Source organism: Zophobas morio, unplaced genomic scaffold (genome assembly GCF_036711695.1).
Source record: "Zophobas morio isolate AGI-343-1 ecotype UQ-CSIRO unplaced genomic scaffold, CSIRO_AGI_Zmor_V1 ptg000029l, whole genome shotgun sequence".
NCBI classification, from domain to species: domain Eukaryota; kingdom Metazoa; phylum Arthropoda; class Insecta; order Coleoptera; family Tenebrionidae; genus Zophobas; species Zophobas morio.
In genome coordinates this window covers 559,957-585,805 of record NW_026972134.1, presented here as the reverse complement: position 1 = coordinate 585,805, position 25,849 = coordinate 559,957, and the positions used below count along the sequence as shown (strand labels likewise).

General features: G+C 35.1%; 1 protein-coding gene and 3 long non-coding RNA genes across 14 annotated transcripts; 2 read left to right on the top strand and 2 right to left on the bottom strand.

The window, feature by feature from the left end:
• Positions 1–4,157: 4,157 nt before the first annotated feature.
• Positions 4,158–14,857, bottom strand: LOC135137509 (L-2-hydroxyglutarate dehydrogenase, mitochondrial). Of its 3 annotated transcripts, none has more exons than XM_064067195.1 (4): positions 14,507–14,857; positions 5,151–5,670; positions 4,755–5,092; positions 4,158–4,705 (listed from the first exon to the last, which is right to left on the bottom strand). In XM_064067195.1, the coding sequence occupies exons 1-4, from the start codon at positions 14,644–14,646 to the stop codon at positions 4,303–4,305; spliced, it is 1,401 nt and encodes a 466-aa protein (XP_063923265.1). In that variant the 5' UTR covers positions 14,647–14,857; the 3' UTR covers positions 4,158–4,302. The 3 variants fall into 3 exon arrangements, with proteins under 3 accessions (XP_063923265.1, XP_063923266.1, XP_063923267.1); XM_064067196.1 differs by lacking the exon at positions 14,507–14,857 and adding an exon at positions 14,084–14,168; XM_064067197.1 differs by lacking the exon at positions 14,507–14,857 and adding an exon at positions 5,728–5,918.
• Positions 14,858–15,309: 452 nt separating this feature from the next.
• LOC135137511 (uncharacterized) lies at positions 15,310–18,863 on the top strand. Of its 7 annotated transcripts, none has more exons than XR_010281832.1 (4): positions 15,310–15,519; positions 16,118–16,961; positions 17,018–17,362; positions 17,453–18,863. It is a non-coding gene; the product is annotated as an uncharacterized LOC135137511 (long non-coding RNA). The 7 variants fall into 7 exon arrangements; XR_010281831.1 differs by having other exon boundaries at positions 17,018–17,757; positions 17,839–18,862; XR_010281830.1 differs by having other exon boundaries at positions 17,018–17,761; positions 17,839–18,862.
• Positions 18,026–19,781, bottom strand: LOC135137512 (uncharacterized). The gene is made up of 2 exons (XR_010281833.1): positions 19,150–19,781; positions 18,026–19,096 (listed from the first exon to the last, which is right to left on the bottom strand). It is a non-coding gene; the product is annotated as an uncharacterized LOC135137512 (long non-coding RNA).
• Positions 19,782–22,378: 2,597 nt separating this feature from the next.
• Positions 22,379–24,334, top strand: LOC135137549 (uncharacterized). Of its 3 annotated transcripts, none has more exons than XR_010281847.1 (3): positions 22,379–22,843; positions 22,932–23,104; positions 23,153–24,334. It is a non-coding gene; the product is annotated as an uncharacterized LOC135137549 (long non-coding RNA). The 3 variants fall into 3 exon arrangements; XR_010281848.1 differs by having other exon boundaries at positions 22,380–23,104; positions 23,153–23,305; positions 23,369–24,334; XR_010281846.1 differs by having other exon boundaries at positions 22,379–23,104.
• Positions 24,335–25,849: the final 1,515 nt, after the last annotated feature.

Below are 25,849 nucleotides of genomic sequence, written 5' to 3'. Positions count from 1 at the left end.
TTGAATTTGCTTTACGTGAACATGAAGAAAGTAGGGAATCACAAAATCCAGGTATATTTCGAGGTCTGATTGATTTTATGGCTCAATTTGACTTTATCAGATCATTTGAAAGAAGCAACGGTTTTTAAAGGAACCGCCTAAGACTGTCCAAAATGAACTTTTAGATGCCATGACCGTAAAATTTTGACCGAAGGCAAAAATGTTGTAATAACCCAAACTTCCTGCCTTTAAATTGACCTTGAAACATTTTGAAAGGCCCGCGAAAAGTTTAAAAATTCAAAGTTTGGCCTTGGCTGTGACCGTCTAACAAATAGAAACCTACGTTGTGCGTTTTTTTTTGTTTTTGAAAAATAGCGGGAAGACGTTCTTTCATACAAGTGCATACACTGTCGAGACCGCAAGAAGTAATAGACAAAATTGTTTTGGAGGGGGGAGCACGGCACCCCCTCACCGGAGGAAAGACGCTGCGAAGATTTACTCCTCAGCGCAAAAACCCCCTTTGTTTTATTCTCGGACATGTTACATTTCAAACACCTTAAGATATATGAAAAAGGACACTCGCGAATTGACAGACATACACATATGAAAAACGAACAAACAGAAAATTCTATACATCTGTTTGGAATCAATGCAAATATTTCAATATCACAAATTTAATAAAACAAAGCAAAATCCGACTTAAGTAACTGGATGCAAATACACAAGTTATTACGGGCGTGTGGCGGCAGATTTTTTTTAAGGTTACGGCAGTTAACAGGAGCACAACAAAAGTACCCCTGGGGTGTTGTAGCACAAGTGGAGTTTGGGGCTACCGGTCTGGAGCTGTTCTCCCCCCACGACGGTGATTCTATCTATTGCAAAGCCTACCCTACACGCATATCTCCATTACGAACGTGCCCTGCGGAACTAGGCCATTACGGTCGTCCGACCCGCAAGAGATCTCGACTATGGTCCAAGTCGAGAAATTTACAACATCGGCGGCGGCCCCTGAATCTATCCAAACCTGTGGACTTGTACAGGTGACACGATCAATCTCGCCAGCCCGACTAGGAACCGAACTTCGCTTCTGCCCCGTTTTCTGTGTTATTTAACCTCAATTCCATTTTTAAATATTCAATCTCTTATAACTCTGATGTTAACAACAACTGAACAAGTGTTAAAGTTTCAAAGAGCAATAAACAACATTTAGATCCGCCATACAATCTTGTGAAATTTTAAACAACAAATAATTCTTATGTGAGATTAAAGATGGGACATTAAATAATTTATATGATAGAAAACATTCATCAACAAAGTATTTACAAAATAAAACTTAGCAAGGATTTATGAAACAAGAGATCTGGTGTGAAATGAACTTGTACAAATAGAAATATTCTGTTAGGTTAAAACTGTAGAACATGAAATTTACGTTCAATTAAAATTATACAACAAATAAAATTACTGAGGTTAAAATCGTGAGATTAAAGAAATATTGTATGAGATGGAAAATTGCAGAGTTAACAAAATTTACAAGAGATTAATAATTGCCACACTTTATCAACGATTCAAACAGAGAGTTCACATTATGTCAAATTATATCATGATCAAGTGATTGTACTTCAAAAAAAAAAAAACAATTTACTTTGAGACTTTAAAATACCGCGAACTGGTTACCCCAACAAAACACATAATAAACAAACACAAAAATATGCAATAATCGGTCCGAGGGAAAAAGTGTCTCGGTGATGTAAATTTTTGAATCGTTGCGAGGAAAAAGCGTCTCGGCGATGTAAATTTTAAAATCGTTGCGAAGAAAAAGCGTCTCGGTGATGTAATCAATCTGTAGCGTTGGGAGGGCATGCCTTGATAAATTAATCAATCTGTAGCGTTGCGATGGCATGCCCTGATGAATTAATCAATCTGTGGCGTTGTGAGGCATGCCCCGATGAATTAATAATGATAACGATGATAACCGCCTAAAGGAAGAAAACGTTTTAAACCCCTCCCGCCAGTTCGCAGTATAATGAACTTGTTTAACTGCCGTAAATGAACTATTAGCAATCTTGTGTGAAGAATTTAGAAGTGTTATAATGTAACACTTACGTATATGCATCCAGAGACCTATTCGTAATTAAACATAAGGTGTTTTTCCTGATTAAGTGAATTTCATGAAATCTTCTAGCAAATGGTTTATTCAAATAATCCTGATTGTTAAATTGTGTTTGCACTAGCTGACTATTAAGAAAAACTAACTTGATTGGTGAATTTACAAATAATGAAACAAATTTACAGGACGTGTCTTGAGCCGACCGGAAGTCCGCATTTCTCCGATTAAAAGGGCGCAAGAATTAACCGCGCGGGTTGGGGACAACTGTGCCATTATGAAAATTACGATTGATTGCCGTTAAACAAAGGCTTCCTCTCATTTTATTAACTACCAATTAATTTAAACCTAGTGCTTACCACGTGTTTACACTCACACAAGCACATTCAGAATCAATCTATGCCATGCAGTTTCTCTCTCTGCCCATCAACCAACCCTCTAACTAAAAACTCTATAGCGCTACGTGCTGCCATCTAACTCAATGATCATGCATTAAATCCGACATGTCTATTTGGTTGCCTATGTTTAACGAATCCCTTTTCGTGATTGAATTTTTTTTTTCAAATTCAAATTATTCAAATGTGATTTCGCGCCGCTGTTAATTAATTTCAGCGCGAAAACTTTCATTTAAATTCGGTCACCACAAGGTATGTGGGGAAATCCTTTTTTTATTTTTATTGAATGTATTTTTGTATTTATTTCCGTCACAGAATAATGTCTATTAATTGGTAATAACAACCTGTTTTATATCTTCATGTTTAACTCATCAATCAAATTGTCACAGTAGAAATTGTGTCCCCCCCACTTCAAAAGGTCACGAGCCGCCACTGGTAATTGTGAATCAGGTAATACCATTATCTCTGGTAATACTATACTAGTTATTATTAACGACAAAGGCTTCTTCCACCACATTAATTTCCAGTGCCTTTGTAAATTTAAACGAATCTCCTACGACGTCTAATTTTCAAAGAGAGCAGTCTTTTTTACAAAATTAGTCTCTACACAAAAACCATCGACGCTCGTTATTAAAGACCTTGCCCAAATTCCAATAAATACAGCAGCGTATATTGCAGGTTTCAGTTGCAGAAAAATTCTTTCCAGCAAATGTGTTAACGTGTAGAGGGGCTTTGTTATTGGACAAAGTTACTGATATTCATGCATATATGGTTTTAAAAGATATGAGGAATAAACTCACGTATCCATCACAAGCTTTTGTTGCCGAAATCATTTATATAAAGAAAATGATTTTCCAAAAGATATAGATTTAAATAAACATCAATCTGGAATTTTTAGCTTGCGAAGAACATCGAGATAATGCACAGTGATAATGTCACTACGCTTACAAAATATACTTTGATTGCAGTTATGGCATAGAGTTATGGGTTTTGTCAAGCTGATATAAGAAATTGCATAAACGAGATTTACGTGAAAATATTGTAATAAACACTTACCCCAAAAATTTTGTACCAACTATATGTTTATGAACCACCATTAATTTAATTGAAGAGTAACATTTTCTATAATAATAAAGTACGAGTATTTTGACATTTTTTTATGTGCTCTTCCATGTACTTTTTAAATGTCTCTTACGACTGTTAGTTTTATTTAATAAATTGTTTCCAGTCTGTGCTTTGTTTTTTACTTCCCAAGCGTAAGCGGAGGAAGTATTATAATCGAGTCCATCGGACTTTTATGTTTTCTCGACGTTTCATGACCTCTACATAGCAAAAAAGTAGTCTCTCCGTTTCCGTTGGCGGTCATGACAGCCACGCGACGTCACAGAATATGCGCAATATCATACCATGTCTTCTTGTATCATGATCGAAACCAGAATTTTTTCGAGCCGGGTATAAAAATTTTAACAACTTACAAAATCCGTGAAGGGGGTGTATTCGTCAAATAATAATTTTATTGTTCGTTATAACTGCATTCATATGCTTTTTATTTCTATAATAATTAAATATTTACGCGCTTTTATTGTAAACAATAACTATGTGAAAATAATAATAATTGAATGCTGTAGCTCTGGAAGCCGGAAAGTTGGTTTAAATAACTGCCTTTACAGTATCTGAGATTGGATTTGCCGTTAAAAATGTTATTAACGCTTCATCTTACAAACCGTACATATTTATATATATAAAAAAAAACTAATATATAAACATCGATAGTAGATATTTTTTGAACTAACATAACTTTATTTCTTTAATGATGATACTCTGCTACTCTCTTGAAGCACCATTCAACTGACTTAAAGAAAATTCTTTTTGTAACTTATCCGCAAGCATTTTTGCTATAGCTAACGAACTTGTAGCTCCAGGACTAGGTGCATTTCTGCAATGTAATATTCTATATCCCACGGGTCCTTTGCCTAAATCGAAATAAAAATCATCAACCAAGTTTCCATCAGCGTCCAAAGCCTGTGCCCTTACACCCGTCGGACCACGCTTGATATCATTTGCTCTGATTTCTGGTATATATTTCTGTAAATCTTTCAATTGTAAATGAATAAAAACTGATTTCAAAACTTCTTGTACGCCATAACTGACATGTTTAAAAGCTAATTTCTGGAAACCTCGATAGGACATAGCGTCGACGAATTCTTTAAAGTTAACATCAAACCAACTGAAAAATCAAAAGTGAGTAGTGTTTCAAAACTAATTTCAAAGCTTACGAATATCCTTCTCTTCTAAATGCAGGTACAGCATTAGGGCCAAGCCAAACACTCCCATCCATTCGAGGAGTAAAGTGGACACCAAGAAACGGAAATCTTGGATCCGGAACAGGGTAAATATTACCTTTCACGAGATAGTTTTTCTCTGAGTTAAGAAGTAGGTATTCACCTCTGATTGGTATAATTCTAGGTTCTCGTGAGCAACCAGACAATTCAGCAAGAATATCCGATTGTAATCCTCCGCAGGTTAAAACGTATCTTGCTCTGATTAATTTACCATTTTTAGAAGTTATTTCCACTGGATACAAAGGGTCTACAGATTCCCCAAATCCTGTTACCTAAAATCAGATCGGTAGTTTTAAAGAAAGTTATTTCATGACAAAACTCTTAATAAACCTCGAAATTACAATAGGTTTTTCCTCCAAGTTCTTCAAAATCATTACCATAATGTTCTGTAACGAGACCCCAGTCAACAATTCCTGTATGTGGCGACCATAAAGCCTCAATGCCATGACAATGAGGTTCTATATTTTTAATTGCTTCAATTCCTTTTAACAATTGTAAATCAGGTACTTTGTTTTGAATTCCACGTTCATGTAAATCTGTCAATCGATTTTGTTCTAATTTATTTGTTGCTACAATTAGTTTTCCTACTTTTTTATACGGAATTTTTTTAGCATCGCAGTATTCATAAGTTAAATGCAATCCTTCAACGCACAGTTTTGCTTTAAGAGTTCCTGGTTTGTAATAAATGCCTGCATGAATAACACCACTATTATGACCACTTTGATGTGCAGCTAATTTTCTTTCTTTTTCTAAAATCGCTATGCGAATATTTCTATGACGTAACATAAGTTCTCGAGCCGTCGCTGCTCCAACAATTCCACCTCCTACTACAACCAAATCATATTCGTCTCTAAAACAAAACATTTATAAAATATTGTTCACTGAACAATTGCTTATAGAAAATTACAGAAGACTTCATGTGTAAGTTTAACGCGAGCGTCACTGACAAGAACAAGTTTTATTTATTTAATTTGTTTAGTTGTGTTGTCCCAAATTTCGCGTTGAGAAAAAAAACAAAGTAGCGAAACCGCATTTGAATAATTTGAATTTGAAAAATAAAATAAGAATATTAGTCAATAGGCAACCGTGCATTTTCAGAGGAATGTCACTCTTGTGACAATGCGAAACAGTGGACAGAATTTTAGTAACTCACTTTACTTTTGAAGCGCGTCGCGTCACTTCGATTGGAACAGTACACACACATGTAAACACGAGGTGAAAGGTGAAAACTACGAGTACCTACATTAAATTTATTTTGTAGTTTCATAACATAGAAATGGTTTAAATAAAAACAAATCGTAATTAATTATTATTAAGCCTTTTCTAATGTGTGAATTTTTGACGATGTTAACCACGGTTATAGAATAGATAGGTTGATACACTAGCATACATTTGCATATCCCTGGTCAGCGACGCCAATTGCCGATCGCGTCGTCTGGTTTTTGACGTTTTAGGGACACAGAACTCTATAGGCATCTGTCTATAACCGATGTAATTAATAAAAGAAATCGTACTTATCGACTACGATCAAATGTCAGTTACAAATTTTGTATTGTTCATAAAGCAATGTAAACGAAAATCCCCAAAATAACTAGAATGATTTCCGATCGACAAGGTAGAGGCGCTAGCTGTATGTGTCCTTTCCATGGATATAGGGATCGAAAAGAAGCGTCGCCATCCTAAGCCATTAGTGTACAAACCTATCTATTCTACAACCGTGATGTTAACAGGTCATGGCAATTTTTATCTGTTTGTAAATTCACAACTCATGCTAAGATTTTTAATTGTTCCTGATTCTAACACAATTTAGCAGTCATGAAATTGTTCAGATAAATCACCTGCTGGAAAATTCACTCACTTAGGCGTCATCTTTTGTTTATCAAGTTATAACTAAGGTTTCTAGATGCTTTTACTTAAGTATTACATTATTTACATTATAGCACACTTCTTAATTTCACACTTGAGATTGCTAAAAGTTCATTTATGGTAAAGGGCCTGGAAAAGTGCGGTTATATTCATACCCTCGTGGACTGGAAAAACGTGAGGGGTTATGTTTTCTTACAAGTTTAATAATATTTTTGCTGTTTGAATTAATTGAACATCTATTTCCGATAGTAACTGATTTTGAATATGTGTTTATAGTTGCAGTTGAGTGTAAATTAGTTATGTTATAACCTATCTTTGTTTTCCCCCCATATCAAACTTCAGATTTAATACTACGATGTAGTCACTTGTATTCTCAAGATATAATACAGTGTTGGTGTTTTTTTTTTAATTTTTGGAAATACTTGAGTCAGCAGTTTACGTTTTTTTATTTTGCGTACAAAGCTCAAAACATTTCACTCTTAAGTGGTGCCTAGCTAGTTGTGTTGGTAAGTATTTCAAGTAACCATTATTTTCTTCCAGCGAAATTCAAATGTGGCGCCTACATCTTCAGCACGTTCAACAATGAAAATGAAGAATACATGAAGTGCAGCGGAGCTAGGCTCAATTGACCAGTAAAGTAAGGTTAGAATTTAGAATGCGCGGCAGTTCATAATTCAAAAATTCTACTATGGGTTTCTTATGGGAGCTTGATTTTACAGATAAAATACACCGCACAGGTAGAAATCTTAACTAGTTCATGCTACAAGCGATAAAGACTGTTCAATTATCTTCCTGTTACTGAAGGTTTAACTATATAAAAAGCTTCTGTTAAAGAAATATCGCAAATTAAAAACAACGATGTTCATCAAAGTAACGTACATCGTATCTAATGCCTGGCGCATGAGTGAAACGGAAAATCCAGAAACACGCCGGGCAGAAAAAGAACGCGAATATTTTGCGGGGCTAGTGACGTTTGGATCGTGAAAATCCCCAAAATATGACAGTTGATTTCGTATTTTCATCACAACAAACAATCATAATCACAATTTTTAGATGATATATTAGTTCTGTGATATTGATTCACATTAGGTTGTATGTATCTGTGGACTGGTTTTTTTGTATTTGTTATTAATAATGACAGAAAGACATGTGTTAACAATAGGGGCAATTGCCATTTTTTTTTTGTTGGAGAAAATTCTTTACAGTCAAATAATGTAGTGAAAGTCAATTGGTATACTGAATTAAATGTGCTTGGACAGTGTATTCGAGCTATAATGCGAGAAGATTATGGTAAGTTAATGTATATTGATAAATTCTGTATCAAGTAAAATTATGACGTATTATTTTGTTTTATTATGCATAGATATTCCTTAAGAGAGGCAACATGTGAAACCCCAAGAGGTGCTTTTGTATGTCACCATATGGCTACACCTGCCCTACACGGACGTTATAATGTATTTTGAACCAATAATTTGCGTGCTTGGGACGTACATCTGAAGAAAAGTGAATCAGCTGAAGTCAGAGCTGTTGTCTCTGAAAATTCTTTTAATCCCCAAGTCAGCCTAAAAACAGCTAATGTTGAGGTACAACTTCATGAAAGCTTACGACAAACTGATGGGAGCGAAGCACTGCATTGGCTATTGGACCTTGAACCAGAAAGATCTGAAGAAAACCTACTTCGAAGAACTATTAGTGTCCGAGGACTATTTAAATGGCCCATCAAGATAACAGTTTGTGGGTCAGTTTTTCACCAAAAGTGAATCAGTTATTTATTTTCCATTAGGAAGTGCAATTTTTTATTGTAGAATTTTTTTTTGTTTTGAAATAAATTGTTCTTTAAATTGTGATTTTTTTTTAAATGGGTGTTTCACACCCAATTCGTACTAAAATGAAAGTGATTTTTACTTGTACATGAAAGGTTTAATCACGAATGCTAAGTTTTTCCTTTTCTAGCAAAAATGTGTGAAAAGAAAAAAGCTTGGGATTGATGATTCTTAAATCAAAATTTGGCAATTGATTGAAAACATTTGCAAATATGAGATCTCCTTTATGTATTATTTTAAATTCACAGCCGTATCTGTAGCATCTGAAAATCAAAGCCATTTATGTGGAGGGGGAAGTCAATGGCAGTATGAACCACTGTACGATATACGTTCGAGGCAAATGTAGTGGTAAAAGTTGAATTTAAATATTTATTAAATACCACCGGTTCCGTTCATGTTTGGTATCAAGATCAATAGTAAAAATATCAGTCTTAATGGTACAGGTAGTGGGATATATAAGAAAATGACTTTAATGGTACAATTTAAGCGTTAAAGTGACGCCTCGATTTCACCCATAAGGATTACACGGGGAACTGAAATACGGCTCTCGTGTTATGAACTGAGTTCAAATTTCGCGCGTCATTCACTTTACTGGTCAATTGGCCATGTATACTGTCATGGCCAATTCCATTAATCGGTAAAGCCACGTGCTGTCTTCGGAACAATTTTAACAATGAAACGGGTAAAACTGGGGCGACTTTACACCATAGTGATCATAGATATCTAATATATTCTTCTATGGAGAATACATATTGCATGTTTTATTAGGACGATCGTAACCATTATTTAAAACCACGGGTAATATCATTCGCATCATATATATAAAACGTGTCCAAACTGACCATACATTGTCTTTAATTTAGTGCATTTTATACGTAGTATCAACCTGTAGAATTATCTGATAAATAGTATTATTTCTTTTGATTGGAAAATGTTTACTTCAACGGCACTTTTGCCGAGAATTTGTTAGGTTCTACCTTCTACCAAAATTAATCATGTGGCATTTGCACAACGTTTCAAACAAATGATTGCATGTTTAATCGAGAATTTTATTAAAAAATGACATAATTGGAGGCCTCTTGTACCTCTGACAGCTGTTCCAATTAAGTAACTAAACTAAATTCACGTTGCATTAAGCTTTTCACAATCAAACATTCATATTTTTTGGCAGTGTGACTGTGACTTCTCTTTTTACTTCCCGAGCGTAAGCAAAGGAAGTATTGTAATCGAGTCCGTCGGCCGACTCTCTACTTTTACGTTTTCTCGATCTTTCATGACTCCTAGAATACGAAAAAATAGGTCTCCCATTTCCGTCTGTCTGTCTGTCTGTCCGTCCGTCTGTCCGTCTGCCGTCCCGGATTTTTATTAGACAGATAATCTCCGAGAGTACTGGACCGATTGATGTGAAATTTTGCACTTATATTAGGAATATCATGTAGATGGTAAAACGCTAACCAAAATTTGTCTAATCATCCCCACCACTAATGCGATGACGTCACTTCAAAATTGTACATAGTAAATGGGTCTTAAATTGTATAAAATAACATAGTCCTACACATGTACTTTACGACTCCGAATTCAGTTTTTACCCGAAACGTCCAGATTTTTGGAAAAAAAATCAAAATCATAAAACAACATTTTGCAATTTAATTTTGAATCTGCTAACCCGAATGTTTTAAAATGTTGCAGATGTTTTAAGGCTCTAAAGAGCATCATAAATCTTTAGTCAAAATATATTTGGTTATCCCCTCCAAAAACTTGATGACGTCAGCTCAAAAGTTTGCCAAATAAATCCTATCTAAAATGTACAAAATATGATGCGTCTGTACTTGTGATATATCACTCCATTCATATTTTTTGGATTTGCATATACAGGGTGACTCAAAAAAATTAATGAATGCGCAAAATTTATTTTACTGATTTACTCAGGAACTACAAAACCGAATGCTTGGAAATCTTGAAGATGTTTTAAAATTATCATAAGCATGGTAAATTTTTGATCAAAATGTATTTGGTCGTCCCCTCCTAAAAAATTTATGACGTCACCACAAAATTTTGCTGAATAAATCCTATCTAAAATGTACAAAATATGGTGAGTCTCTTGTTGTGATTTATCATTCCATTCAAATTTTTTCGATTTGCATATACAGGGTGACTCAAAAAAATTAATGAATGCGTCAATTTATTTTATTGATTTAATCAGGAATTACACAACCGAATGCTTTGAAATCTTGGAGATGTTTTAAAGTTATCATAAGCATGTTAATTTTTTATCACAATGTATTTGCTCATCCCAACTAAAAAATTGATGACATCACCCCAAAATTTTGCTGAATAAATCCTATCTAAAATGTACAAAATATGGTGAGTCTCTTCTTGTGATTTATCATTCCATTCAAATTTTTTCGATTTGCATATACAGGGTGACCGAAAAAAATTAATGAATGCGTCAATTTATTTTATTGATTTAATCAGGAATTACAGAACCGAATGCTTTGAAATCTTGGAGATGTTTTAAAGTTATCATAAGCATGGTCAATTTTTTATCAAAATGTATTTGCTCATCCCCCCCTAAAAAATTGATGACGTCACCCCAAAATTTTGCTGAATAAATCCTATCTAAAATGTACAAAATATGATGAGTCTGTACTTGTGATTTATCATTCCATTCAAATTTTTTCGATTTGCATATACAGAGTGACTCAAAAAATTAATGAATGCGTGAATTTATTTTATTGAGTTAATCAGGAACAACAAAACCGAATGCTTTGAAACATAGGAGATGTATTAAAGTTATCATAAGCACGTTAACTTTTTTATCAAAATGTATTTGCTAATCCCCCCTCAAAAAATTTGATGACGTCAGCTCGAAAGTTTGCCGAATAAATCCTATCTAAAGCGTAAAAATATGATGAGTCTGTACTTGTGATTTATCACTTCATTCATATTGTTTAGATTTTCTTAAGAGGTGGTTCAAAAAAATTAATGAAGTCAATTTATTTTATTGATTAAATTAAAGGCAACACTTATTATTAGTATTACATTGGACCAATCCAATTTGGTAGATACAAAATTTTTTAAAGCAAAAACTCGGTTGAAACATAAGGGTAGCACGCTTATTTACATCGACTTTAACATTACAGACGTGTGCGCTGTCTAGGTTCCGCGAATGTGGAATAGACATGTTTGTAATCAACCAATTGTAAATTTCACCGTCAAGAATTAAAATAACACCCAATGTTTTATATAATAAGCGGAAGTCGAAGCAATAAAACCGATGGTCGTTTTGTTTACAGTTTCTCTGTTTGACTCTCACGTATGCTGTTACGCTTGTCATCTTAAATTAAGAATGTTTATACATAAACGATTTTCAGTTGCCTTTCATATTACTAGACAGCGGATTTTTGTCGGGCTACGTCACGATTATAGGTGGGCACGCGCTGGATCGCCGGGACTCAGTAGCGGGTGATAGATAATCACTTAATTTAATTGGTACTAATTCCATAAATATAATTAACGATTTATTAATCAAACGGCTAAGTAAATGAGAACGGGAATTAACAGCAGAGTGCAACGAAACAGCGTTATTCTAATCTCAAATAAACGAAGTGCAGTCCGCAACCGCAATGAATTCGCATCCCGTACGAGCCGTACCGAGTTTGGCCTTGCCTAGCCCGACAGAAATCCGCTCTCTAGATATTACACACCGGCGCCGTATACGTGAGTAAATTGTTTCGTTATTTTATTGATTATAAGAAATCAATATTCAAAACGACCGAATTCATTTTCCCGAAAATTTGGGAATACAATAATTTTATTCTTAGTATTACACTACATCTATCCCAACTGATATACGTGTCCTTGCAAAAATGTGGATGACGTCATCACAATAAATTCCCACTACAAAAATGTAATGAGAAAAAAAAACACAATAGGCATGCAAGTCGTCAAGTTTCCGACAGCGAGGGAAGTACTCTCTAAACTCTTTAGACCAATTTTTTTCCCTGTGTGCGTAACCAAGAAGAGTCGATTTAGTAAAGTGAGAGTAGCTTTCATTTCATCACGAAAGGGTACAGCTGGTGGGAGTGCGCAAAACATTGTTTTGGATTGGTCTTACAAATATCGTGAAAGCAGTGGCAGCGGCGATGAAAATTAAAACAAATGCTGGGTGTAATCGCGCAATTGACTCTTTTCCTGTAAGATCGTAAAACTTCCATAGTGACTTTCCGTGCGCACGCATCTTCAAAACCACGTTGGAAATAGTATCCGGCACTCCGGCAACAGAGCAAAGGCCTGTGACAACAAACCGTTTTGACAGAATGCAACCGGCTACACATGCGTAATCTGTCGCTCATTAGTTAATTTTAACTTGGCGCTCCAAAAATCTGACTTCGCCTGCGGGATGTTGTCTCACACTGTATCATTGGAATTTATATGCCTACTAACGTTGCTTACAGGAAAAGGGCCAATTCCAGGGGCACTCAAAATCTTTCGACTTTGAAATATTATTGGTGTTAATAAAAATATCAATTTTCTATTTTATTAGCGTTGACATTATAAAAAATGAATTTAAAGATTTGTTAATGCTGCATTATTATGATGTGAGTTGAATAAAAAAGTAAGTAAAAGAAGTAAGACGGTAACTTTTAGTGAGCAATAACAACTGTTAAATTACAGTAGAGTCGAAGTTCTATAAACGACAATTATACTAAAATATGAATTGTGATTATCACTTTGGGATTAAAGACAGAAAACGTTCAGCCTTATTATAATCCAACTTTATGGTATTGACAAATTATGCCAGAAAATTAAAAACCATATAACTATAGTCATGGGTTGCTAATTCTCAGATTTTTACCCCCGCTTTTATCTAAAGATTTAACTGTTGATTTAAGACTAGTCAACTATAAAACAGCGTATGATACTGGTTTATAATGGGGTTCGTGAAATTTTTTACTACTGCTATAATCCTTCACATTATAAACTCGTTTAACCATTAAAAATACCAAATTTTTTGTGATAGATTATAATAATTTATTGTTACGTATGTCTATTTTTTTACCAAACAAATACATTTATTTTTATTAAATGGTTGTTGGTATTCTTTTGTAGAAATTGCGTCTTTTAATTGTTTTTGAAAGAAATATAACTCAGCCGAGCCTCCCTTCTCAATATATCGATGTTACGCCACTGCTAGCCCGACTACAAGTCGCGCAACTTCTGTCATCTTTTGTGGTGAAATTACTTCTAACCATGGTATGTAATATATACCTCGGCGAAAAACTGTCTATTATTGACTGTAATAGACAGTTTTTCGTCCTTGGTATATAAATAACTATTCTTTTTATTGTAATGAATTAGTTTTATTTTTTTGAGATATGAAGAATTTAGGCAACCAGTTATACAGACACGTCTGGTATCCGTCGTAAACTCGTGAATCCGTGGGCATTTAGTAGCATTCACATTCACATAAACTGATAGGTGGCGCACATCCATGACCTACTTCGATCGTATATTGTAATCATATATAGTTAGAAACCCTGTATAAACAACAAAAAAAAAAACATAACTAACCTCAAACACGTGTTTTCACATTTTAAACTCCAACGGCGTTAACCTCGGAAGTCGGAAAGCAACCACGGGTTAAATTTGTTTGTTGTTGTAAAAAAGTTACAAATTAGTAAGTGCGCACAATTAACTCAAATGAAGTAGTACACAAAAAATATCTCTGGCTCTATTTAACATCGAAGATTTCGTACTCAAAGGAGCAATATAGTGAAGTATATTTGTTCATTTGACAGTTTCAAGCATAAACTTCAGTGTCATATTAGGTACTGTACGTGGTTACTAAATCGACCCTTGTTGGTTACATACCGAGTGGAAGAAAAAGAGAACCCAGTCACTGCCAAAAATATAAATATTTAACCTTGAAAAGGTTAATGTAACGAGTAACGTGAACGTAGTTTACTTATCAAAAGTCAAGCAAGCAAGCCTTACCTTTGTTTTAAATGACTCGAGAACCCACACATGTGTGTTCTGCTGGCAACACCGGTGAAAAGAATGGCATTTGAAGTTGCAGTGCGATGAAACAACCATTTCTCGCTCTTATTTAAAAACTGTTTACAAAACACTGACATGGCAATTTCATTTGTCACAATTCACTTCTGGGTAGTACAATCACACCTGATCCAACATTAACGTTAGCAAAGTATTTAATCAACCACAGTGAACATTAATTTTATAAGATGTAATAATTTTTTACGTTGCTACCAGTGTTGCCAGAATTAAATCATAGATTAATGTAGATGCAACATACAGGCTGATTTTGCAAAATCACCCTTATTGACATTGGAGTCCTCAACCGCCAAATTTAATTAGTCGATGCCAATAAAAACCTTGTTTCACTATAGTTGTAATTCGTGTGGTCTGAATTAAGGTGAAGGAAACAGTAAGCAGCTTGTAATATTCTGGTAAATCTAGCGTCAATTTGTCGAAAGTAAAACGCGTCGTCAAAAACATTATGACGCTTCTGTATGTTTTCTGGTTAAACGGTAAAATTCCGCTACAGCGCCGGGAGGGAGGGTTAAAAATGTAAAAATTTCGAACTTTACATCCGCCATTCAAATATTTTTTTTTGTGCATTTTGGCATTTTATGTAATACAAAATCCCAAAAAAAAAAATGAAAAACGCACAAAAAAAACCCTCGAATTTTACAATTTTAACTATTTCTAATTACTAATCTCAGAAAAATTCAGCTACATTTCCAGGTTTTTTGCGCTATCGCCGTTACGTCGTTCTTTGGTCAAAATTCGGCTACGTCTGACAACACTGGTTGTTACGTAACGGTTATCAGTAATTTATGAAAAAGATAACCTTAATCATCATATCAATAACATATATTACTTTTACCACTACTACATTCACTCTGCTCTGTTCGTATTTTAGTCGTACACCAGTCGTACACATTTAACAGCGTCAGTCGTCAGTCGTCAGTCTTTTAGTAGCGTAAGTAATATCCGTTCGCAAAACTCCCGCACTGTCAGTGTCAGATTTGGAAAAAATGACCTGAGTGTACTGAGTGGTGAGATGCGAAAAACCTGTACAATATGTTGCAAAATTGCAATGTAGTGACAAATTAGTAACTAAAAATAACTTGTCAAATAAAAATGTCAAAAGCACATTAACTGAAGATTTTTATCAATTCAAATAACGAAAGAGTATGATACACGAACGACAGCAAAGGCTTCTTTTGAATAATATATATTTTTGACCTTACTGTCCATTTCTACGCTTCTGGTGCTACACTGGTGCTACAATTTCTTTGAATTACTGACAAGTTCTTTAAACACATTCAACACTTCAGCAACTCAAAAAGGTAAAATAGTTGATAAACATTTGATTTTTCAAATGCCAAATAGACATTAATTTCGAAAATTTGAAATTCAAGGCGGTAATCATATAAACTTAAAAATCTTTTAGGGGATTATTTCTCATACCAACAGAATGTCATTTTGACAGTGCGGGAGTTTTGCGAACGGATATTAAATATTATTGCTGTCTCTTTTAGAATTAGAATCAGTGAGCTATACTTGTTCTTATTTGCAGAGTTTACTGGATGTGTAAAATGACTAGATACACGAACATGTGAGAAGTGTAGTAATCAAATTTTCCAGAAAAATTAGTACCAATTATACACCTCGATTAATGATGTCCACTAATATTCGTCTGCCACTGTACTGCGGGGATACAAACCTTTCACGCCTGACTCGTGACTCCACAAAGCTGACTCACTCGCCAGTGATATGTTGCCTGTTGCTCACCACCACAGAACATTTATACAGGGTGCCGCATCCAAGTCTGGATATAGGGAATTAACATGCGAATTGGTTTTTATTTTATAATATCTCCCCAGATCACTTTAAAGCTATTATTGAGTGATGGCTTTGTGGAGGTCGAAGAGGGCTATCGGCCAGTATTTTTTTCAAATCGTTTCATCGCGCTCATTCACTGTAAAAAGGTTTTAAAAATCGTATTTTGAAATTCGCGCCCGATCCGAATTGTCGCGAAGTGTTCCGTCGTACTGTCGAAGTTCGGCGATCGCGTATTTTCATTATCCATGCAAAATTCAAATGTCAAAGTGAAATTAGAAATTATTCTCATCAGAAATCAACGAACAAGTCAAACTGAATTATTTTATCCAGTGTGATGATTATTGTAGGACAAATTAAACGGAATAAATCCACAAATTGATCCATTCATTCGTCATAGTGCGCGACCCCGTCAAACGAGCCATCTCGAACTACAATCAGACCGTATCCAAAAAGCCCAAGATGAAGACTTCAAGACTTCGAGCAGCTGGTCTTCCTCAAAACCCCATCAAAGCCCATCGGCAGCATTGCGACATTTTCTGGGAGCCCTCAAGCTAGGAATGTACTCGGGCTGCCACACTCAGTAATCACTGAACGACTCAAATTGAATTATTTTATCCAATATGACGATTATTGTAGGTCAATTTAAACGGAATAAATGCACAAACTGCACAAAATATTTTATTAGGTTATGTTGCTGGTGCTGATCGAGTCTTTATTACTAAAATCTCATTAAAATGCCATGTTCTACTGCGATTAGATGAAAAAGCGAGGGCCCGCATTTCTTATTGTGTGATGATAAGATTTACCATCAAAATAGCTGGCGCTTTTGAAGAGGACCTTTTAATGAACCATTTAGATAACTACAAATAACAAAACTTAACAATTGTTGATGAATGAAGTAACGAAATATTGTACGAATCTGGAGAAGTATTGCACTATTTTCAAGAATTGCTCAAAAAGACTGCTCTCAGCAGCTGTACAGTAAGTAAGCCAATCTTCAAAACTCCTACGCGTGTTGATCAGCATTTTAGTTGAAATCTGAAGACAATATTGCTGGATTGCTTGTTTCAGCGCTTCTCTGTTTGTATAGCTTGTCTGAATGCAGATGGTCGTGAAGAAATCTCCAAAGAAAAAATTCTCAGGGGTTTATATCCGGCGATTGCACAGGCCAATGGGGCGGTGCAAACTTTCCATTCCAACATTGCGGAAAAATACTGGTTCAAATAAACAACATTTATGCGAACTGTATGGCTGGAGATTTGGTCCTGGATGTAAAAGACCTGCTGCAGATGCCGCACCCTTCGGTTATGCTATGTTCTACTGCGATTAGATGAAAAAGCGGGGGCCTGCATGTTCTTCAACAGTTAATTTAATTAGTAGGTAATTTGGATAAATTTCACCCTTTTTTTGGAATCACTAAAGATTGGAAGTCAATTGATTTTACATTCGTTAAGCAGGGATGGATTTTTTGCCTCCAGGAAGCATCTTCATTACAGGAAATTTTTGAGAGAGAAATGTAGAACATTGACTCATCAACATTTTAAAGTATTTTTCTCTATTACGAATGTGTTTTGGGATTCAGAAACTTTTGTATTACTGTTTTATTTGTTTATTGTGTTAACAACAACAAAAATAAAAATAATATTTCGCAAAATAAAGTTACATTTATTTTCAAAGGTGATAAAAATTACATAAAATCAGGTGGGCACGACGTTTTCTAGGGGTCTTAAACAGATGAGATAGAAGAACTTCAAAAAGCATCATGACAAAAAATTGAAGCCTGGGGACTACTTCTCACATATAGAGTTTTACGAAGGAACGCTTGAGAGAATCTAGGCTGATGGAGAGTTTTTGAGGAAAATTTGTTTTACTGACGTTCATTTGGTCTTAAGGGAAGTTATAATCGTCAGAACGATCAAATTTGAGCATTACACAACCCTCACGTGGTCCATGACCTTCGTTATCAATGGCGTGCAATTGTCAGTGTATGACTGGGGCTTCTAGGACATCATGTCATTGCACCTTTTTTCATCGAATCCGGATTGAATGCTCAGAAGTAGGATAATATGCTAGCTCAGCAAATACTTCCTGGGACTCGAAGGGTGCGGCATCTGCAGCAGGTCTTTTACATCCAGGACCAAATCTCCAGCCATACAGTTCGCATAAATGTTGTTTATTTGAACCAGTATTTTTCCGCAATGTTGGAATGGAAAGTTTGCACCGCCCCATTGGCCTGTGCAATCGCCGGATATAAACCCCTGAGAATTTTTTCTTTGGAGATTTCTTCACGACCATCTGCATTCAGACAAGCTATACAAACAGAGAAGCGCTGAAACAAGCAATCCAGCAATATTGTCTTCAGATTTCAACTAAAATGCTGATCAACACGCGTAGGAGTTTTGAAGATTGGCTTACTTACTGTACAGCTGCTGAGAGCAGTCTTTTTGAGCAATTCTTGAAAATAGTGCAATACTTCTCCAGATTCGTACAATATTTCGTTACTTCATTCATCAACAATTGTTAAGTTTTGTTATTTGTAGTTATCTAAATGGTTCATTAAAAGGTCCTCTTCAAAAGCGCCAGCTATTTTGATGGTAAATCTTATCATCACACAATAAGAAATGCGGGCCCTCGCTTTTTCATCTAATCGCAGTAGAACATGGCATTTTAATGAGATTTTAGTAATAAAGACTCGATCAGCACCAGCAACATAACCTAATAAAATATTTTGTGCAGTTTGTGCATTTATTTCGTTTAAATTGACCTACAATAATCGTCATATTGGATAAAATAATTCAATTTGAGTCGTTCAGTGATTACTGAGTGAGGCAGCCCGAGTACATTCCTAGCTTGAGGGCTCCCAGAAAATGTCGCAATGCTGCCGATGGGCTTTGATGGGGTTTTGAGGAAGACCAGCTGCTCGAAGTCTTGAAGTCTTCATCTTGGGCTTTTTGGATACGGTCTGATTGTAGTTCGAGATGGCTCGTTTGACGGGGTCGCGCACTATGACGAATGAATGGATCAATTTGTGCATTTATTCCGTTTAATTTGTCCTACAATAATCATCACACTGGATAAAACAATTCAGTTTGACTTGTTCGTTTATTTCTGATGAGAATAATTTCTAATTTCACTTTGACATTTGAATTTTGCATGGATAATGAAAATACGCGATCGCCGAACTTCGACAGTACGACGGAACACTTCGCGACAATTCGGATCGGGCGCGAATTTCAAAATACGATTTTTAAAACCTTTTTACAGTGAATGAGCGCGATGAAACGATTTGAAAAAAATACTGGCCGATAGCCCTCTTCGACCTCCACAAAGCCATCACTCAATAATAGCTTTAAAGTGATCTGGGGAGATATTATAAAATAAAAACCAATTCGCATGTTAATTCCCTATATCCAGACTTGGATGCGGCACCCTGTATGTGATCTGTGCTCACCACAGAACTTTTGCTTACACTCATGTCACACTTTAGAAGGTGTAGGCAGGTGTACAGCATGTGAAATCTATTCTTTCAATATCTGTGATGTCGACCCACGAAGGTTATGAAATCCATAATGATATTATTCGATGTGTTCGATGAAAAGAGAGATAAAATTATGGTTGCGTGGGAGGCTAATGCTCCGTCCACAGTATAGAACCTGTGTATAGAATTAACGAAAGTCAACTCATTGAAAGTCATCTGTTCCCATAAGAAATACATGGGGAGCTAACGGAACGACATAAAGATGTCACTATCTGTATCTGAAGGTGTTCCGACCTTGACGAACATTTTTTTTTTCATTTTTACCTTTTCGGTGATCCTTTTATCTGGTTTTGTCAACAACTAATGTCATATTTATTGTTATAGAGCCGGCGTCAGAGCGAAAGGCGACAGGGGCGGGGCTTAAGTTGCGCGACTTGTAGTCGGACCAGCAGTGGCGTAACATCGATGTATTGAGAAGGGGGGTATGACTGGGTTATATTTCTATTAAAAACAATAAAAAAAGCCAACATGTACAAAATATTATATTTTATTAATGCCAACAATACTTTAATATTTCAAACTCAAAATATTTTTAATGTCCCTCAGATTATATCGTGCGTGTTTTTAAATTTTAATCGCCGCCGTCACTGTTTCCACGATATTTGTAAGACCGAACCAAAACTGTGTTCTGCGCACTCCCACCTGCTTTCACCTTTCGCGTTGGAAGCTACTCTACTATATTTGCAGAATGTTCATTTTATCTGTTCACGCCTGACCATTTTTGCATAGGCAACATATTATACACCCCAGAGAAGACTTCGTCCAATTTATTTTTTTTAAATAAGCAATCAGCAATCACAGAAAAAAAATGACAAAGGTGTCAATGCCAAATAATGACAAAATTGAAAAAATTAATACTCAATTTGGATCAGATCACAACGAAAACGAATTTATAATAAATGTTCAAAATGCCTGCTTCCACTATCTTCACAAAGTCCTATTCTACGTTTAAAATTTCTACGAACTTTATCTAAAGTGTCGGGAGTTATAGATCTGCATGACGCTATTATCCTTTCAGGTAGGTGGTTTTCATTTTCGATTGGGGCACTATAGTGTCCCTAGATATACTTTCCTAAGTATATCTAGGGTCTTTAGGGCACTATAAACGTCATTTTACACCTTCTCCCAAAAAAATCTAATGGCGTTAGATCAGGGCTCCGTGCAGGCCAAGCGTACACTTCTTCTCTAGCAATAAGTCTTGGTCCAAACGCTATGTGTAAATAGTTTTTAACGTCTCTCTGATACACTATGCAACACTAAAAAATTCACAGAAAGTTCAGATAGTGTTTGAGGTTGGGTATACTCCATATACTAAAGAAAAAAATGTTTTATAGTCATATCACATCACAAAACATAGATAACGGGTGTTTTGTTTTTCTTACTTAATGGGACACTTGATTGCATTTAATCGTAAAAATATCGCTTTTATGTATCCACCCATGTTTGCAGACTTCTGTTGGTGTCTTCAGAGGGATACTGCGAGATTTGGCTACAATAGGAATGCCAATCGTTCGAAAAAAAGACCTTTTTCAATGAAAAATGAAGTATTGTTTTAGTAATTTTGTATGATTTCAAAAAATTCAATAAACACTTTTCATTTTGAAACCTGATGTGCTAGGTTGGGTAGCTATACTCCATATACTAAAGAAAAAAATGTTTTATCCTCATATCACATCACAAAATATAGATAACGGGTGTTTTGTTTTTCTTACTTTTTGGGACACTTGATTGCATTTAATCGTAAAAATATCGCTTTTATGTATCCACCCATGCTTGTAGACTTCTGTTGGTGTCTTCAGAGGGATACCGCGAGATCTGGCTACAATGGGAATGCCAATCGTTCGAAAAAAAGACCTTTTTCAATGAAAAATGAAGTATTGTTTTATTAATTTTGTATGATTTCAAAAAATTCAATAAACACTTTTCATTTTGAAACCTGATGTGATAGGTTGGGTAGCTATACTCCATATACTAAAGAAAAAAATGTTTTATCCTCATATTACATCACAAAATATAGATAACGGGTGTTTTGTTTTTCTTACTTTTTGGGACACTTGATTGCATTTAATCGTAAAAATATCGCTTTTATGTATCCACCCATGCTTGCAGACTTCTGTTGGTGTCTTCAGAGGGATACTGCGAGATCTGGCTACAATAGGAATGTCAATCTTTCAAAAAAAAAGACCTTTTTCAATGAAAAATAAAGTTTTGTTTTATTAATTTTGTATGATTTCAAAAAATTCAATACACGCTTTTCATTTTGAAACCTGATGTGATACGATTCTTTCAAGTATAATCCTCAATTGAGTTTGAGGTAAGAAATTTTAACTACATACTGTGCATTCTGTGAATTTTATTTTTTTTTAATTTGTTGCATAGTGTAATGAGCGGGAGCGCCATCATTTTGAAATTAAATTATTCTTAATATGTCTAGCTCTACGTTTTACCAGTGATGAACGTGATATCCCACTCCGCAACCTTCATGGAGTCAATTTTGCCTTACGCAGGTATCCCGCGCAATATATTTTGCGTGGTAAATTTAAACATCGGTTGTAAGGCTAGGTTATTGAACTGTCAGATGCGAAAATGCTGTTATGTTGATTGAGGTTATGTTGTAGTATTGGAATTGCACATTTAAGTTAGGTGTGCGAATTGTTGGTTTTGTTATTGACTGATTTAAATTGATTTAACAAAACCTAAACATAACACGTTTATTAATATTTCTGTGTCACTTCAACGTTAAATGTTGATCGGATGGGTTGAATTAGTGATTTACTTTTTGTGAACGAATTAACGAATATCGCGTATTAAAAGTGACTAAGGGCGTTGCAGCAGTCGTGCAAAACTATTACAATTTTCTTTTCTTTTGTAGATTAGTGCCTAGTGCCACTTTTTTTATATTTCGTTTTGATGATTTAGGTTAGGTAAGGTTATCTTTGTTTTCTTACATATTAGCGCAGTGATATGTGTGTGCTATGTTGTTTATTATAAAATTAAACTGTTTACATACAGGTCAAATTTATGGGCAAGAATAGTTAAACTAGAATCAGTCATGAATAATTCTGCAACAGAACGTTACAGAAGGTATCGGATTTGCATTCGTCACTTTGAACTAAAAATGTATCCACATCAGCTGTTGTGCCACCGACCGAAAGCAACAGCCTATCCAACTCTTCATGTTTCAGGTGCCGTCTTATTGAAAATTAAATTAGTAGAATAATTGGAAATTTTAGGTGAAACAATAAGGACTACCAAACAAACAGTTGTGACAAACGAACCAAGACTTTCCACCTCAAAAAATATTGACATTTATGAATCGTCACATTTTACTTCTGGCAGTGTTTACTCTGATTAAGCAACACCACTAAGGCCGTCCACAACGATAAGTACCTATTTACTCTTTCACTTTATTTTTGTTGGAATTAACATAATGTATTAATCATTTTTAGGTTATGAAATTTGTTTAGATTATTTTCAGCATTGTGAAGGAACAAACAATGTTGACGATGGAGAACATTTTTAATAATATTAGACAGCGGAACGATGAGTGCTTATAATTTTGACTACCTATTTGTTTCCAGAGAAAAACATTTTTACTCCTTTAACTGTAGAAACTGCAGAACATACAAATGTAGAATATCCTCTACTACATATGTGGGTATTTATTTTAGAAATGTTTATCACCTCATTCTTGTTCCAGGTGTGTTGAATATGGGAATACTCAGTATGAAGTGAATGAAATGACTGAACAGGTTTTCCATGTTGCATGGCATTTCAATCGACCAAATCTATTTGAAGGATTAACAATGCTGTCATTAGGATTTTACGAGTATATTAAAAACAGGATAACGTCTGCTGCGAACTTTTTCAGACAGTGGCTTTAGGTTCAAATGTAGGCTTAAGTTAAAGGAGCTGCTAGCAACTATTAATTACGCTCTCCCAAGTGATAATTTTCAAATAGAATATTTGCTGTCTTTGTAAGAATGAGAATATTCCATTGAACAAAAATTGCCAATATGGAACGTTTAAAATCAACATGACATCAGAAAAAGCGAGATTGGATAATAGTTTACGACATCTGTAGAAGTTGTCAAGTCAAGTTTTTGTTAGACGTCTATATTTTTCGTATATTAGACTGTGATATGTTAAACTGTTGGGCTTTCTTCAAGTCATTTTTAGTGGTAGGTGTATTTATTTGTATATTAGTTTTCAGATAAAGGGAGGCTCTGATTAATATATGTAGACTTGTCCTGTTGCTTTCCAGTAAGCATTAGCTATCCATCTATCACGCTCTACGATCACATTATCTGAAAAGTTTTGTGTCGTATATTTATTATTAGGGCGTATTTATTTTTGTCAATAAATAAATGAAATGTGGTTATTTTTTACAAATAAATTTGATTAACTACATGGTACTTTGTTCTTGTGGTTCTATATAATTTTTTCCCTTATCTAATGTGAAAACGTGCAGTTTTATGAAATTCCGTGTCCCTGACTGTACGTAGCAATGGCCATCCAAATCATTTTGTTAATTTTTTGAGGTTTTTACATTCGAAAGCCTTCATACAATAGTGATTGCCAAATATTTTAACAACAGCTGGGGCCTTGATCAGAAGTAAAAAGAAAATTTGCGTAATAAAAAATCTACTATCTTTAGTTTTTACATCATTTTATTACCATAAAAGCTGTTGTAAAATTGATACTTGTCATTTTGGGACTCGGGATGCGTTAAAGAGATTTGTTGGCGATGTGGCAACTACGACAATGGTACTAAGCGGCAATACGGCATGCGCTAGGGGCCCGTTTTTTTGAACTGTAATGCGCACGCCCCGCCGAGATCAAAGGTACCGACAGCAAGTGGACTATCACGTTCATCACTGGTTTTACAACAGTTCAGGTAAAATATTCTTTAAAAAATTTAGATATATATCGTTTAAATTTCCTTCAAAAAAATGTGGACCAATGACGTGGTTACTAACAATTCCACACCAAGCATTAACTTTGAAAACTTCTTGGAAGTACTTTTCCCTATACCAATGGGGATTTTGCTGGGCATAGTAATGTGAGTTGTGTCTGTTTACACACCCGTTGTTTGTAAATGTGGCCTTCATCCGTAAACAAAACGTTAAATAAAAAATTCGTCTAAAGAGTTTAGACAGTACTTCCCTCGCTCTCAGAACCGTGTCTTTACATCTATCATAGATTCTTCTCATTAGAGTTCTGTGACGGGATATTTCAATAAATTCGCTTTCACTCTGGAAGTCACGGCTCGTTCATAATTTGATCAATAATAACTTGACTGATTCATTAATTTTTTTGAGTCACCTGTATAAGCAGATCTAAAAAATATGAATGGAATGATAAATTATAAGTATAGTCTGATCATATTTTGCACATTCCCGAAAGGATTTTTTCGGCAAAATTCTGAGATGACTTAACCAACTTTTTGGGGTTGATAAACAGATACATTTTGATTAAAAAGTTAAGATTCTTACAATAACTTCAAAACGTCTACAAGATTTCAAAGTATTCAGTTTTGCAATTCTTGATTTAATCAATAAAATAAATTGACTCAGTCATTATTTTTTTGAGACACCCCTGTAATAACCCTAACCTCCCGCCTTAAAATGACATTGAACAAAATTTGAAAAGGCCCGCTAAAATTTGGAATTTGGCCTTGGCTGTGATCGTCTACTAAAGTGGGACCCTACATTGTGTTTTGAAAACTGACGGGAGGCGTTCGTTCATACCAAGGAGGTTTAAATATATAGAGAGAGTATGCCGTGTACCTTCCATATATCAAAGTGTGACCAACATCTCCCGGGTGAGAGGAGTGAGGCACGAGAGGTTTACTGTCCTGCAGTACAGTGGCTGACGAGTTTCAATTTCATACAATCAGGGTTGAGCACTATTTGAACTACTTGTAATTG

What these genes read in the sequence shown, in the direction of transcription:
- LOC135137509 (XM_064067195.1), bottom strand. Translation starts at nt 14,646, where the DNA reads ATGTCAGTGTTTTGTAAACAGTTTTTAAATAAGAGCGAGAAATGGTTG. An exon ending in TCGAGTCATTTAAAACAAAG is followed by an intron (nt 5,671 to 14,506) that starts GTAAGGCTTGCT and finishes GTTTTGTTTTAG; the next exon opens with AGACGAATATGATTTGGTTG. An exon ending in AAACCTATTGTAATTTCGAG is followed by an intron (nt 5,093 to 5,150) that starts GTTTATTAAGAG and finishes ATCTGATTTTAG; the next exon opens with GTAACAGGATTTGGGGAATC.